The 14,806-nt window shown below is 41.9% G+C and overlaps 1 protein-coding gene across 1 annotated transcript in view; it reads left to right on the forward strand.

Moving 5' to 3' along the window:
- The window catches only part of LOC108800152 (patatin-like phospholipase domain-containing protein 1), a 19,387-nt gene extending 5,393 nt beyond the window's left edge, over positions 1–13,994 (forward strand). Inside the window, exons 2-5 of the mRNA XM_018572104.1 lie at positions 1,724–1,956; positions 6,938–7,003; positions 11,809–12,018; positions 13,815–13,994. Of these exons, the coding sequence (XP_018427606.1) occupies positions 1,724–1,956; positions 6,938–7,003; positions 11,809–12,018; positions 13,815–13,994 (689 nt within the window). The remainder of the gene's footprint in view (positions 1–1,723; positions 1,957–6,937; positions 7,004–11,808; positions 12,019–13,814) is intronic.
- The last annotated feature ends 812 nt before the right edge of the window (positions 13,995–14,806 follow it).

The following is a 14,806-nucleotide window of genomic DNA, read 5'->3' on the forward strand; positions in this document are numbered from 1 at the left end:
ACACGCACTATTTACACATATATATTATATGTGTGTTATATAAATACAGCAAAAATATCCATGAATATACATGTTATTTAAAATTCCTTAATTCCTTTGGTCAAGGGTTTGCACAAAAATGTGTTCAGTGCTCTTACATACTGCCAAGTTTCAAGTTAAACAAACGTGTCATTGACCTGAGCATATGAACTCATGAATGAGAAGCTGGAAGATGATAAATGACGTTGTATATTGGTCCAAATTCCCTTAAAAATGTACTAGTCCTTTTTTTTTTAATGTTATGGTTTTTAAAGTAAAAGTGTCAGTACATTAAAGAGGCCTACACATGATGTGTAGATTCTATAGACACTGAATCTATCATGTAAGCCCCTCCCACTTTTAAAAGTTCACTTTTGCTGCACCCACTATTCTGATTAGCCACACCCACCACTCCATCCCCATGCTCAGGAGTATGATTTTCAAAAGTTCCCAGGTATGGCTGCATTATTTAACCCAGTAGTCGGTAGTGACAAGTGGTGAAATTCTCCACCAGAGTTGGCATCGTGCTAGGTGTAGGCTATATAGCACTTGCAAGCCACGGGTGCCCAGACTGACAATTGGATCCTTCTCATCCCCTACTGAACGCACGGCACAGATTTAGGTCCCTGAATTCCTTTTTTATTCAATTGAAATAATAACATGGCTTACAATACACAACCTGTCCAGCTCTGAAGTGTTTTACTCTTGTTCAGGGCTTAATCATGGAGATACAATAAAGCGGATTCAATGAAAAAAAAAGATTTCAGACCTAAATCTTTGGTGTGTATGATGTGGTGGAAGAGAATGCAGGGGACAACGCATGCGGATGGTGACCTAAGCAAAAAGAAAATATGTTTTTACAATACTGGAGATTGGCGGGATGGAGGATTAAAAACATTTACATTTAAGAGACAATAGCACCTTGCTCATGCAGGGCAAAGTAACAGTTTCTCTGCAAAGGAGCTCCCTAACCGACCTATATACTTAAGGTGCCCATACACTGTACGATTCTCGTACGAGAATTGTGGGAAATCCCGCGATCGTACGTGAATCGTACAGTGTATGGAAGGCGTACGACCAATTCTACTGTACGGTCGCACGTCTTTTGTCGAACCAGCATGCTCGAAAACCCGCCGAGAATCGTACGATTTGTCGGCGGGTTTCTAGCCTGCTCGTTCGATAGCTGTGGAACGGGCCGGTGTGCGCACGCGCACACTGCCCGTTCTGCATTGCGGTCATCGGAAGCCCGCCCCTCAGCGGGGGAGCGGGCTTTCGATGATCGCAAGTACGATCTGCCCGTCCAAGGTGGGCAGATCATACGAGCTTTCAATAAGCATACGACCATCGCAAGACAAAAGTCTTGCGATGGTCGTAAGGTGTATGGGCACCTTTACTCACGCGCTCCATCACAGCTGGTGGCAATTTCCCTGTAACAGTGATCAGGTCTAGCAACCAATGATGTCCCCACTCCCCCTAACATTCAACCCCAGCCGACACTTGGGATTTTAGTGGCAGCTCCAAGTGGAAGGAGCACTTGGAAGGCGAGTATGAGAATGGGTCTGGGAGCCCCTTTGCCCTGCACGGCAAGGTGCCAGTGTCTTTTTGAGGTTTTGGCTACTGAGTTTTCATGTCCATGAAAAATAAATCAAATGATGTGCAATGTCTGCTTTCCGTATATAATTTTTCTTATTTTCGGTTGTTCCAGATGAACTTCAAGAAATAATAATGGACGCAGCAAATGAAGCTAGGAAGCCCATTCTTGGGCCTTTTTTCCCAAGCTTCAATCTACTTGCCATTTTGAAGAAGACTCTGAACAGATTTATGCCAGAAAACGCACACCAACTAGCAAGTGGAAGACTTCATGTGGCTCTTACACGACTGTCAGATGGAAAAACTATACTGGTTTCTGATTTTAAATCCAAGGAAGAGGTTCTGCAGGTAGAAATACATTATGCTGACCTGACGAGATGTATTGGTGTTTGTTGTTGTACAGATGCTAAGCCAGCATTGGAATATGTTGCTCCTGAGCAAATGAGGAATACGCCAAACACAGATATGAGTGGAGCTTGGCATTTCATACAACAATGCATGGCTCCGCTGTGACATTCACTGCCTACTACTACTAGGTTATCTCACTATTTCTATCATGTTCAGTTTTCTGCTATGAAACACTGCAGTTACAAAGCCAAATCAATATGCCCAAGATAAAGTGGATTGTGGGCAGGTTCATGTGGGGGAGCGGCATGGCCGCTCTGCTTCAGACTGTTTGCGGTGTACCTGCCGCCCCCTTTCAGACCAGAGTGTCCCAGGTTGCTAAAGCTGGGCGGGAGATGTGTAAGGGCCATACACATGTCCCCGCCCAGCTCTTAGCAACATGGGATGCTCTGGCCAGCATCCTGCCCAGCTCCTGGCAACCAGTCATGTTGCCATGAGCTTGACGTCTCTGGTTGCCAGGAGCTGGGCGAGATGCTGGCCAGAGTGTCGCAGGTTGCTAAGAGCCGGGCGGGGAGATGCAGTGCCTGCAGGAGGCGGCGTCACTCACATTCCCTGCCCCCTCCCGTCTCAGGCAGGCAGCAGAATGGCCAGGGACACCACTGAGTGGAACTAAACTTTTCTACAATACTATTCTACAATAACTTAAACTTGTCTGCCTGCTTACAATCTCCTTTAGCTGCACTGAGATTCCGACACTGGTAAGGAAATGCAGGGAGGTAAGTTAAGTTCCACTTTAATGTAGATATTGGAGCTAGTCAATGCAATCTAGAGGTCTGCAGGCATTTTTTATGAGACAGGAAGATGGTAATGGAAAAGCCTTAAAGAACAACTCCAGGAATTTAAAGAACTTACCAGTGTAGTGGGGTAGCCCATAATTTCAAGGGTTAAATGCTCATTTTGTCTAGGGGACGTAAATAAAGCTGATTTACTTACCTAATCCTCTATCCCACCGGCTTTCTTTGGGCTGCTGGGCCAGTCCCCACGGCCTCTACTGGGCTCCATGCAGGACCATTTAATTGCATTAGCTGTAAGGATGCCAAGGACATTCCACAGCTGGAGCAAAGGGGAGAGATGTGAGCGCTGACTGCCGCAGGGCCAAGGATCAGGTGAGTATATCTGCTTTATTTGAGCCCCCTAGACAAAATGAGCACTTAACCCTTGCAGCGTACTGCAAGCGTACGTTTTTTTAAATTTCCGGGGGTTCTTTAAAAAGCATCAGCTTGGTTTGTGTCCAGGCACAAATGTACCTTTGTCCCCTGGATCTTTTATTTTAATTTTAATATATCTTTAAAACCTAGGTCCAGCCATTTTTTCAGTTATTAGTTCATGATAGGATGGGGGGAAAAGTCAAAAATTCTGTTAGGTTTTTATTTCTGTCTGTGACCTCATTGGGAAGATTTTTCATCACTTCCTAGTATAGCGTCACTCTTTTCTCGGCCAGTGATACCCAATGCAGGATAATACTACCTCTGACTCCAAAGGGTGGTGTACAGTAATAGAAATAATGGGTCTCACGGTTTCATCTGTGATGGATCCACAGCACACCAGCAAACATTGACTTTAGGGTCGGTTGATATGGGTTACCGCAACTCAGTGATCTTCTTATAAGCACTTACTGCCCTCTATGGTGATCGATTAAAGTCAAGTCCAGACTGTAGATGTAATGCTGAGAACTTTAGGGAGAGAGGCCAATGATTAGGATCATCCAGGTAGATGTAGACTCCTTTTGAATGGAGTGTGGTTGCTGTCTCAATTTACAGCAGGAAGAACACCTGGCACAACAGTACTTGAGGTAGAAGTCACCAGCCATGTTCATCCTTGTCATCAGTAGTAATCACTGGGCCTCCAGACTCGGGTCCCAGTGAAAGCACATGGCTAGTCCCCAGGCTTCAGGCCTAGCCATCTCAGGCAGTCCATAGCAGCCTCACCACAGGCAGGGCCCAGAGGAGGAAGAGAGCGCTCACATGGTCCACCCCAAGAATTTATCTCCTCCCTCAGCATGCACCACTGGCCAGGAACCTCACAGTGATTGGCTGGAGAGGGATATCTACTCATAGAAATCTCTCATTGGTTGCTCTGCTCTGTGGCCAGGATGCACCCAGCAGCAGACAGATGCAAATGATGACAGATTGATTATGGGAAACAAAATTAACCTAGACTACAAATCAACATCAGTCTTTTCAGGGAAAGAGGGGTAGGGAAAGCCACAGACAGCAGTAAAAACATTGTCAGACATGCTAACCCTTTTTCTCACTTAAAAATGTGCTTTTCATTTTCACTGTGTGCCCCCGTTGGAGAAATTTGCCCTTCCTGTCCTAAAGAAAGGTGAAGGAAAATCTCTGTCCAGTGTAGTATACCTGTTACAGAATTATGTAGGATGTCATTGCTGACCTCTCCTTTTCAGAATGTTAATTTCATGGTTGTTCTGCTTTATCTAATGCTTCCAATGCTTTGAGTCGCTGACCTGGAACAAGTATAGAGATAAAGGGTTCTGACACTGCTGGACAGAAAGCTTATTCTAATACTGGTTATACACGGCTAGAATTTTGCTTAAAAAATTGTTTTTAGAACTTTCATTCAATTTTCTGTTAATTGGGTCAAATAGACAATTGATTTTGACTGTAGTGACAAAAAAAATCGCAGCAGGATGGAACTTTTATTTTGCTCAAACAAACTAAATTTTAACAATGAATGTGGCTTTCAGGAAACTCCATATCCAAATTAAATGTTGACATTTTTCAGATGAACGTTTGTATGAAAATGTACCATTGTCCACCCAACGTAAGTCTGTGATTCAAAGGTTTTGAATTCAGACACAGCAGCCCCCTGTACTTCTCTTCAGGTATACTTTAAAGCACTGGTTCTCAACCTGTGTAACCTCAGGACCCACATTTGTACTTGGCTATTAAGTCGCGACCCAAGTCGCACTGCAATGGAAAACACGGCATTAGGGTACCTCGCCTTCTGATGTGGGCATACAAACTGTGGGTGGGAGGTGCGTTTGGGGTACCATTCAAATGAATGGCAACACAACACACCTCCCACACCAGAACGCACGGTAGGTGCGATTGCGTGGTACAGTGCGTTAATCGCATGGTACTATACGATTAACGCACTGTGCTAGTATGAACAGGACCTCAAAAACACTGACATACATACACAACCACAGACACATTCTCACACACCAAAAATGTTTAAATGTAATTTTTTTTTTTAAATCCACCCAGTCTCCCTACCATTACGAGAACCAGAGTAGATCCTCAGCCTGGGGTCCACTGTGGGCTGCTGTGCTGTGACGGAGCTCCATCCATATGTGCATTGCGGTTACAGCTCCCTTGTAGAGGTGCCGGTAGGAAGAATGTGACGTCACTCTGGTCCAGGCACCTCTACGGGACACGTGAGGGAGCTGTAAGCAATGCACGTATGGATGGAGGTCCCTCATGACCATAGGCCCACCCCACCTCGAACTAAAGCTCGGCGACAGGCAGCATATTTTGAATGACTGCTTGGCGTGAGAACTGACAGTGCTGCGCTAGGGGGAGGCTGAGGAGCTTCTCAACTAGAAAAGTGGAAGGCACGTGGGGACCCACTGAACACGGGATCGCGACCCACTTTCGGGTCACGACCCACCAGTTGAGAACCAAGGCTTTAAAGCATGAGAATTTCTGTGCTAAAAACCTTGAGCTGTAACCCTAATCACAAATCACAATCTAAATTTCAATGTGAACAGTTCCAAGGGCTTAAAATATATCTAAAGTTAAAGCATTTTTTAAAGTTTGCATCTGCCATGTGTTTGCCATCTGTGTACCATTCCTTTACCTTATGCCCTGCAGACACAGCAACAAGTGATAGGTAATCTCCCTAAAACCCCTCGTAGACCGTTGTCCCCATTGGATTGGATTTTCCCACTATTCCTATTTTGGTGACAACTCCAAATTTCAGATTTCCCATTACTCTGTCCAAGTGACACAGGTTACTAATAATAAGTGGGCGGGGGGAGATTGATGTAAACCCAGTTTGCCCAAACCCGTGCAAAACTGTCACACCCCCTTCCAGGCCAATTAGTTACTGCATTTGCATTCCCTGCCCCACAGCTACAAGTCACTAAGGGGCAGATAATCCAACTGTCACAATTGATTGGGCCTGGACGGGGGTGTGACACTAACAGTTTTGCATGGGTTCGAGCAAACGCAGGTGAACTGGGTTCACACCAAGCCCCCCACACATCATTAGTCACCAGGACAAATAGTGAGGTTGAGTCCCTGTTGACACTTAGACATTTTATCACTCAAAGGTCAGCACAACAAAATGCTCAAAACAAGGAATCCCATTTATTTCTATGGTCCCTGTTCACAACTGAGCCTTTTGTCGCAAGCACAAAAATGCCCAGCACTGGAAAAAGTACATGAGCTACTGTTTGCCAGATTACAGCGCTTTTTGGTCCCACAGACTTCAATGTCAAACTTCATACTACAAAACGCGCAAAAATGTTTGAAACGCATGTTTCCAGGCATTTCACATTGAAGTCTATGGGACCTAAAAGCTGTAATCTGCCAAAAAGTAGCTCATGTACTTTCTGCTTGTGTCTAAATGCTCAGGTGTGAACAGGAGACATGGAAATTAATGGTATTCCTTGTCTTGATGGTTGTATCACACTCAAGACAAGCAACAGGGATTCCTTGTTTTGAGCATTTTGTTGCGCTTTTATTTTCAGGGACAAAATGCCTAGTTGGGAATGGAGGAGACACAGCCAGCAATAAAAAAAAAAACAAACTAATCGGGGTTCCAATACCTCTCCATGCTGTCCAAACTAAAAAAAAAAATTGGGGCTTTATATACACTTTAAGACAACGTATTCAGTTCCCCCTGTACGTGTAGCAGGATGATATACCTTTTGCTAAGGAAAATGATTGTATCATTACAGGCCCTGATCTGTAGCTGTTTTGTCCCCTTTTACTGCGGCTTGGTCCCACCTTCTTTCCGAGGAGTGGTAAGAAATAGTCATTTCTTTATAAAAAAAATTAAACCAAAACTACTAACTGCAAATCTTTTTACTGAAAAGTATATGTCCTCTCTTTTTGCAGAGTATTGTTTGCTCACATGATATAATCATTTTCCCCAGTAGCCAATATCGACATTGAAAGTTTGAATCTGATTTTGCTGGAAAATGTTTTGTCTGTTTTTGCAGGTTTTTAGCATTCCAATAGGTTAGAGCTGTATTTGAGATGAAGCAGAATATGTAGGCTGTTGAGAAAGAAAAACAATTACACAGGTCATGTTTAGGAATGCGGTTCAGATCTCCTGTGACTGTGGATTTGCAGCAAATCCTGCGTGTTTAAAATTCCCAGTCCCCATTTATGTGCACAGTTTTTTTCAACTACAATGCACTGCATAACCTGTTACCATGGCCAGCAGGTTTGAAAGGGCCAGTAAGGGGGCATTTATATGATTCAGCCACCTCACTATAAATTGAGGGGTGGCAGGGCGGGGGGCTCAGAGCAGTCATAGTGTCAGTGTATTAAAAGCTGCTGTAGGGACATATGGTGAACTGCATAGGAAGAGTTTTGGGTCAGGTAGCAAACTGGGCTTTACTTTTCTAAATTGCAGTGGAGGTTTCCCCTCCCCTCGGGTTCACAATTCTTCATTGTTTCCAAAAATCCTTATTAGGACTAGTATTTGTATTAACAAAAAATTTGATTGCGTGATTACCGGCCCTTTGGCAATCAGTCCTTTGCCGCCTTCTTTTTTTTGGGTGTGTGTTTTTTTTATTGGGGGAATTTTTTTTTTTTAAGTGCATTTAAATCCATTTTTTTTTTGGTTTAGAATAGAATGGGGAAATGTTAGAACACCCATCAGGGTTTCCTGCTATCTAGGGCTTCGTTAGAGAGATTTCCCCTCACTTTCTGTTAAGGGGACAATGACAGGAAGTGATGGAAAATCTGCAACAATTTTTAAAAATTATTAACATTTTGGAAACAATTAAACCATATAATGGGCATGGAGAATAAAGATATAACAATAAGAAGTAAATTTAATGTTTTTGTTTTAACAATTGTGTCACAAGCAACAAGGAAATACAATAAGCCACCCAAACAAATACTAGGCGGTAAGAACAAATAAGGCACAAATAACATTTGACTGCTCTGGACATGTGAAGAAGAAACTGCAAAGTGCATTAAAGTGGTGTAAAAAGATGTAAACTATCAGTCAGGTGTATGACCTCAATTCAAGGGGAAGAAAATAGGTGATGGAGAAAGACAAACAGAAGATGTAGGGAACAGCAAGGAAGGGGGGAGGGGAAGGTATGGCTCAGAGGCATCCCCGGATGAACCACCATATAACATAAGGTGATACAGGAGCAATGGCTCATGGGAGCTTGCTTGGTGGTACTTCATCTCTTTGGAGAATGCTATAGATAATGCAGTAGTGCGAAGAAAAAGGTGGTCAGCTGAAACAATCATGTAGGAAGGCTCCCATAACATCAGAATGCACAAGCGTCTTATATGTAGCCATGCCTTTAAATAACAACCATGAGGACCAAGCCTGTGTGGCACAGTGTTTTGACTAATGTGAATTAGTTCCACCATTTCTGCTAAGAAGTTCATGTGCTGTGATATTCTGGGAATTCAGCAGGATCACTGGACATAGGCCTTTCAACAAAATATAGTGTTTATTCAACTCAAATGGCTTTACAGCAGCAAAACAACCCAAACAGTCTGTCTTCACTGACCCAAAGGAAAATGAAATAGCTTTTCTTCAGCATTACAGAAATAAACTCTGACTCTCACTGACTTCAGGGTTTTTGGCCACAAAACCAATTGGGCAGTCTCCAAGCTTTTGGGGTATCTCCTCAGCAGGGTTTGGTCCTTGGAACAAACTGCTTGGCATGTAGCTGCCTGGCTACACAAACTCCTTACTACTCCTCTCACACTCCTGCTCTCTACAGCTTCCTGTCTTCCAGCAGGTAACTAACACATTATTTGCCCTTTAAAGGGACCATATCCAAAACAGAGAGGAAACATAGCATCCTTACAGGACTCAACCCTGGTGTTCTGTACAGTGGCTAAATCAGTTTCCTATACTAGGTGTAGTAGGTGATCTCCATTGTCTAAGAATCACTGTGTTTGCCACATTCACACATGAAGTGTGAGAGAGTGTTGCCAAATGGTGAAGGAGATAACAGGCAGTAAACTGATCCAGTTCACCCATAATTTTCTGGAAAAGACTACGGAAAAATCCCACCAAATATGAAGGACTCAGGAAAGGACTCAGGAAAGTGCCAGTGCCTTGATGACAGCTCCAACAAACATCAGGAATAGCAGGTGAATTCTTATGGATGAGTTCCGGAGTGCAATACCATCGGGAACCCAATCTGTAGTTTTTCTTGAACTCTAGTATTTGTGGAGCCTTTCAGTAAGCAGAGATTCATGTCCTCCCACACATCTTCCGTGATGGTGACGTGTAAGTCTCGTTCTCAGGCTTTGCTTGCCAAATCACTGTTCTGGGATAGTTCAAGGCAAGGAAGACAAGGTGTCTCACCAGAGCAGAGGATTTGCATAGGGTTTCAAAGCTAGAAAAACGTCTAGCGAGGTGAGAGCAAAACTTTAGAGCGTTGAGAAAGTGTTGGGTTTGTATGTATGTCCAGAGTGGTAGCGCATATGTCATATAAATACACATTTTTCTTCTGTCTGTGTTGCCAATACAGAGATTTCCCCTTATTTCCTGAGCTTGGAGTGGTGGCTACTTTACAACACACACAGGTACTGTGAGAAACAAAAGTAGCCACCCTCCAGAAGAAAGGACAGTGTCTGCATGAATTGAGAGATGATTTGAGGATCTACAGCCGAGTGATACACAAATAAGCTACACTTTCCTTCATAGTTAAAGTACTTAATTGCATTTTTAAGGTTTAACCCCTGAATTTAGTGTCACTTTAACTGCCAGAAATTCATTGTGCTTTTAACTTCCTTTTTCAGTTGACAACTCTGCCTTGGCTGGACTACAAACGCCTCCCCCTTTCATTTCTATAAAATATGGGAGAGGTGTTTTGTAGTCTAAAAGGGAGCGCTCAAGTAAGGTTGATAACACAATGCATGATATTTAATTGCAGCAAGGACAGAATTGTCCGTTCCAACAGAATTGTCCGTATTTGTGTGTGCATTCAAAAATGTTAAAGGATAAAATATGGAAATAAATTGTTTACACCAGGAAAATCCCTTTTACACACGTATTTATACAGCTTTGAAAAGACTATACAGTGCTGTAAGACAATAGCAAATTAATGTCTTTACAGTTTCCCCTCAAATGTACTGACTGCAATGCATTTGTTTATCCACTAGATGGCAGTATATCAAAGTATACGCCAACTGTAGCAATCTACCAATTAGCAGATACAAATTAGAAGTCATTTTAAAGAAGGTTTGTGGTTTAATTTAAAATCAGAATACTGCTATAAAATTATAAACTTTTCTAAGATGTTTGCTTACTTTATTTACACATAAAAGAAAATATGCAAATTGAGCAAGGGGCTGGTGCACGCGTGCTGAGAAATTATTTCACTTTTATATATATTTATTCCTCAGTGTTAAGTGACAGAGGTGGGGTTTATAACCCCGGTAGAGATATGATTGTATTGTATTCATACATATCCTACTATAGTGCAGGCTGATGTCCCCTAAAGGATTAGTTCACCTTTTTTATGAAACAGCACATGCAGTCAAGGGGTCCCAACAGATGTAAATGTACTGTGCTGTGTGAAGAAATCTCTTGTTTAATTGATGTTGCATATCTGTTTGCCCATATTTGTCCATCTTAAACCACTGCTTCACAGGAGTAAATGCGCATTCCCAATGCATGCTCTTGCCCCCTCTAGCATCAGCGGCTGAGCTCTGAGTTGCTGCTACAAGTAAAGAAAGTACACGCTGCACACATGCAGCCTTTGAATAAGAACGGTGCTCACTCCGGTGGTGCTAGCATCCAACAGCTGTGGCCTTCTGGAAACAGGACAGAAAGATGTGTGCGGAAGTTGCCATTAGGAGTTTTTTTTACAGGCTTTAGGGAGGACCAAAATGGCCTACAGGTATGAAACTTCAATTCGCAATAAATTTTTCGACAACATGGTGCATTTACATTTACTGGGACCACTTGACTGCATGGGTTGTTTTATAAAAACGGCTATAGATGCAGATACAGTTGTGATTGCAGCTTGTACATTTCCTGGGAATGTGTTAACTGTCATTGGAGCGATGAAACACAATACAAAGCGGTCCAGCTATAGCATTAGAGGTCTAGCTATGAGAGCCAACACATATGCACCAAAGAAAAGGCAGATAATGTGCAGAAGCTTTGTAAATGGAAGATACAATAAAGTGAAACACTACATGAGGTATCCATCATAAAAAAACACCACCTACACCAGCTGAATAAACCAGTCCGGTTAGCATAGCATGTTAAAACATATAAATCCTTTTTGTTGATCAAAGGGTCTGTATCTGTATTCAAAAATAAAGAGAACATTAAAGAAAAAAACATTACACAGGAAAGATCTGAAACACTTTCTGCCGTTCTTGAAAATAAAGGTTGTTGTATAAGCAAGAAGACCAACATTTCAGGAGTAACTTAGCCTTTCCGATATACACATTCTGCATGCAGATTTGTGCACCTAGTCCTGGAGCTCGCAGGTATGATAAATTTAAGGTTTTTCTAAATTGCATTAGGTTAGGTTTTCTTGTCATTATTGAAACACAGTAAGTACTGGTTACCACTTTAATCATCAGCTTTTCTTTCTTTCCACAGAGGTATATTGATGGCGGCCTTTCAAACTTCCAACCACTTTATGAACTACATTCGATCATAACTGTGTCCCCTTTCACCGGAGAGATTGACATCTGCCCTCGAGACTGCCCTGTCAGCCATTTATGCCTTCATATTTTGAATAGTAGCTTCCAGCTGTCTGTCCAAAATATATGCAGAGTGAGCTATGCCTTATTTCCACCCTCCTCCTTTGTAAGTACCATTTACCTACATGATAGATTGCATTGCATTGAATAGAAGTGGCCCCACTGCCACTGCCGCTGCCTTACTCCCAGAGCTGACAAATTAATGCATTTTTCAAGCCTAATCAACCACCTTTTCCTCCTAGTAACTAGCTTTCCATTGGCTTCCATTTCCACACACAAAAAGACACATTGAGAATTGCCTGTAGATTCTGGAAAATTGTAGTTGCTGGTTGCTTGCAGAGATGACATTAGGGGCTAAAAGACCCCTGATTTCTCCTTAACTGCTTGCCATCCGCCCATTTTTTTTTCTGCTTGTGCATGCAAGCAGAATCCCACCGGGTATGTAAACAGCCGGTACCAGCTGTTGCATACAAGTGTTCGGCCAGCTCTACAGCCGGTCGATCGCTTGTATAGCAGCATATAGCACGCAGCCCCCCTCTGCTGCTGAAGACATCAGCATCCTCCTACTTGCTGTTCTCCTCTCCGATCCCTGAATGTGGAAGTGGTGTGTCTTACATCACTTCCACCTTTAGCTGTCATTTCTCTGTCTGCTATAGCCAAAGAAGAAGCTGGTGAAGCAGATCTCTGCTTCATCGGCTTCTTTGGGAGTCCCAAGGTGACTGATGTCTCCCTAAAAATATACAACTGTCATTGTATATTTGCTATCACATAGGGGGATTGTTATCCCCCTATGTGATAGCAATAAAGTTAAGTGTAAAAAAAAAATAAAAACAATAGCAATAATTCTAGGGCCATCAAACACTGTTTACATTAAACTGAAGATCGGTAAAAGCTTTTAAAGCGTCGCATATGACCAATGTGAGGTATGGTAGTTTTTGATTTTGTGGGCGCACGCATTTTAAAAGCTTGACATGTTTAGTGTCTATTTACTCGACGTGACCCTTTTATATTTTACCAAAAGATTGGGTACTAATAAAGGTTTTATAGCATAACGTAGGGGAAAACAGGGTTTTTAATGAAATGTTCCGTACTTTTTTTGTTATATAGTAAAAGATAAAAACCACAGTGGTGATTAAAGACCACCAAAAGAAAGCTGTATATGTCCCCAAAATGGTATAAAATTAATTTCACTACAGCGTTGCATGACAGAATAAATGTCAGTCAAAGTATCACAATGCTAAATATTGAAAAATGGCCTGGACAGGAAGGGGGGCGGTCAGCAAGTGGTTAAATAGAATCTGTCACCTTAACTATTAAATTACATGGGGACTGATAAGCCCTCATGTGAAAGCAATCAAGTTAAGTTAAAATAAAGAAAAAGTTTTAAAAAATTGAAGTTTAATACAATAAATTAAAAAACACCCACATCATTTTTGAAACGCTCCCCACAAATCTTGACACACATCAGGAGTGCAAACAAACAAAAACAAAGATTTTGGCACACATATTGGATATCCCTGAGCACGCCACAGTGAGAGCAATGGTTCTAGGATCATAATTCACTCTAAACGCTAAACTGATTAGCTGTAGGTTTTTTAAAGTATCACCTGTGGACAATTTTAGGACTCTGGGTACCCTAGTATTTTGCCATTTCGTGGGTATGCAGTATTTGAGGCTTGACATATTTGTTATCTATTTGCTCGATGAAACCTCATTTAGTATATTTTACAAAACAATGGGTATTCTACTGTGTTTGTATGCAATAAATTTAATTGGGGTGTATCTTTTACTGAAAATATAGATTTGATTAACAGTAGAGCAATTATCGTGTGACCTAAATTGTAACTTTGCAGATATAAACTAATCAGTCATACCTTCATAGATCATCCTTTCTACCCACAGGTACTAAATGGCTTTTATTACCAAGGCTATCGAGACGCTATTGTATATCTCATTAGGAATGGTAAACATCGGCTGTGCCTTGAGGATCAAAACAATATCAATGCGGTCTTGAAAAACAAGGACGATAAAATGAAACAACACGAAAAGTTACTGGTTAAAAAAACAAATCAGTATGGATAAGTATTTCAAGCTAATGGAGTCAGCATAAAAAAAACAGTACTGGAGGATATAAAAAAAACAAAATATGAAGTCAATGCATTTTGACGAGACATCACTGAATAGGATTTCATGAATGTCCAATACAAAGTACGAACACAGACATTACTCTATACAACATGCAGTTTGATTTGAATTTGAATTTTAAACAGTGGAACCATGCACTGGAAGCATACACATACTGGCTACATGCCTCTGGACTTCATCAGGGTTGAAAGTAGCTTCATATACACCTACAGCAGGGAATTAAATGATATGGTGCTTTTTTTTCTCTCTACCAACATCATTATATTTATGTTTGGATGAATGTTAATTTCATGAGTGCCTTGATCCAGAAACTGGATCTCCAGCAGACGGTGGTGATCAGGAAACCCGGTACCAAGGTTGCAAATATCCTTCTTGTAATGGGAGACCATGGTTGCAAATTGTCCTCTATTACTAGGCGTGGCCTGTGGTTTCATTAAAATTCCCCTGTTCCTTGGTCTGCCATCCCAAATATAAAAAACCCAGCTATTTCGTCCGTACCGGAATTCTACACAGGCTTGTTAATGTTCACAGATCAACTCCATGCACAGATTTAGAATTCTACTGTGTAGTGTGCTGTCCAGCTTATGTGAATATACTGTAATTGCAAATATCTGATCTGCCTTAAAGCTGCTGTTCCAATGCATTTTAAATGCATTGAAGTGCATATCCTGGGGAAGAGAGAAGTGGCATTACTGTAGTGACGCATTGTCAGAAAATACTGTGTTATGCTTTGGAAGGAGGTTTCAGGC

Source organism: Nanorana parkeri, unplaced genomic scaffold (genome assembly GCF_000935625.1).
Source record: "Nanorana parkeri isolate BGI_ZX_2015 unplaced genomic scaffold, ASM93562v1 scaffold1939, whole genome shotgun sequence".
In the NCBI taxonomy this organism is placed as follows: domain Eukaryota; kingdom Metazoa; phylum Chordata; class Amphibia; order Anura; family Dicroglossidae; genus Nanorana; species Nanorana parkeri.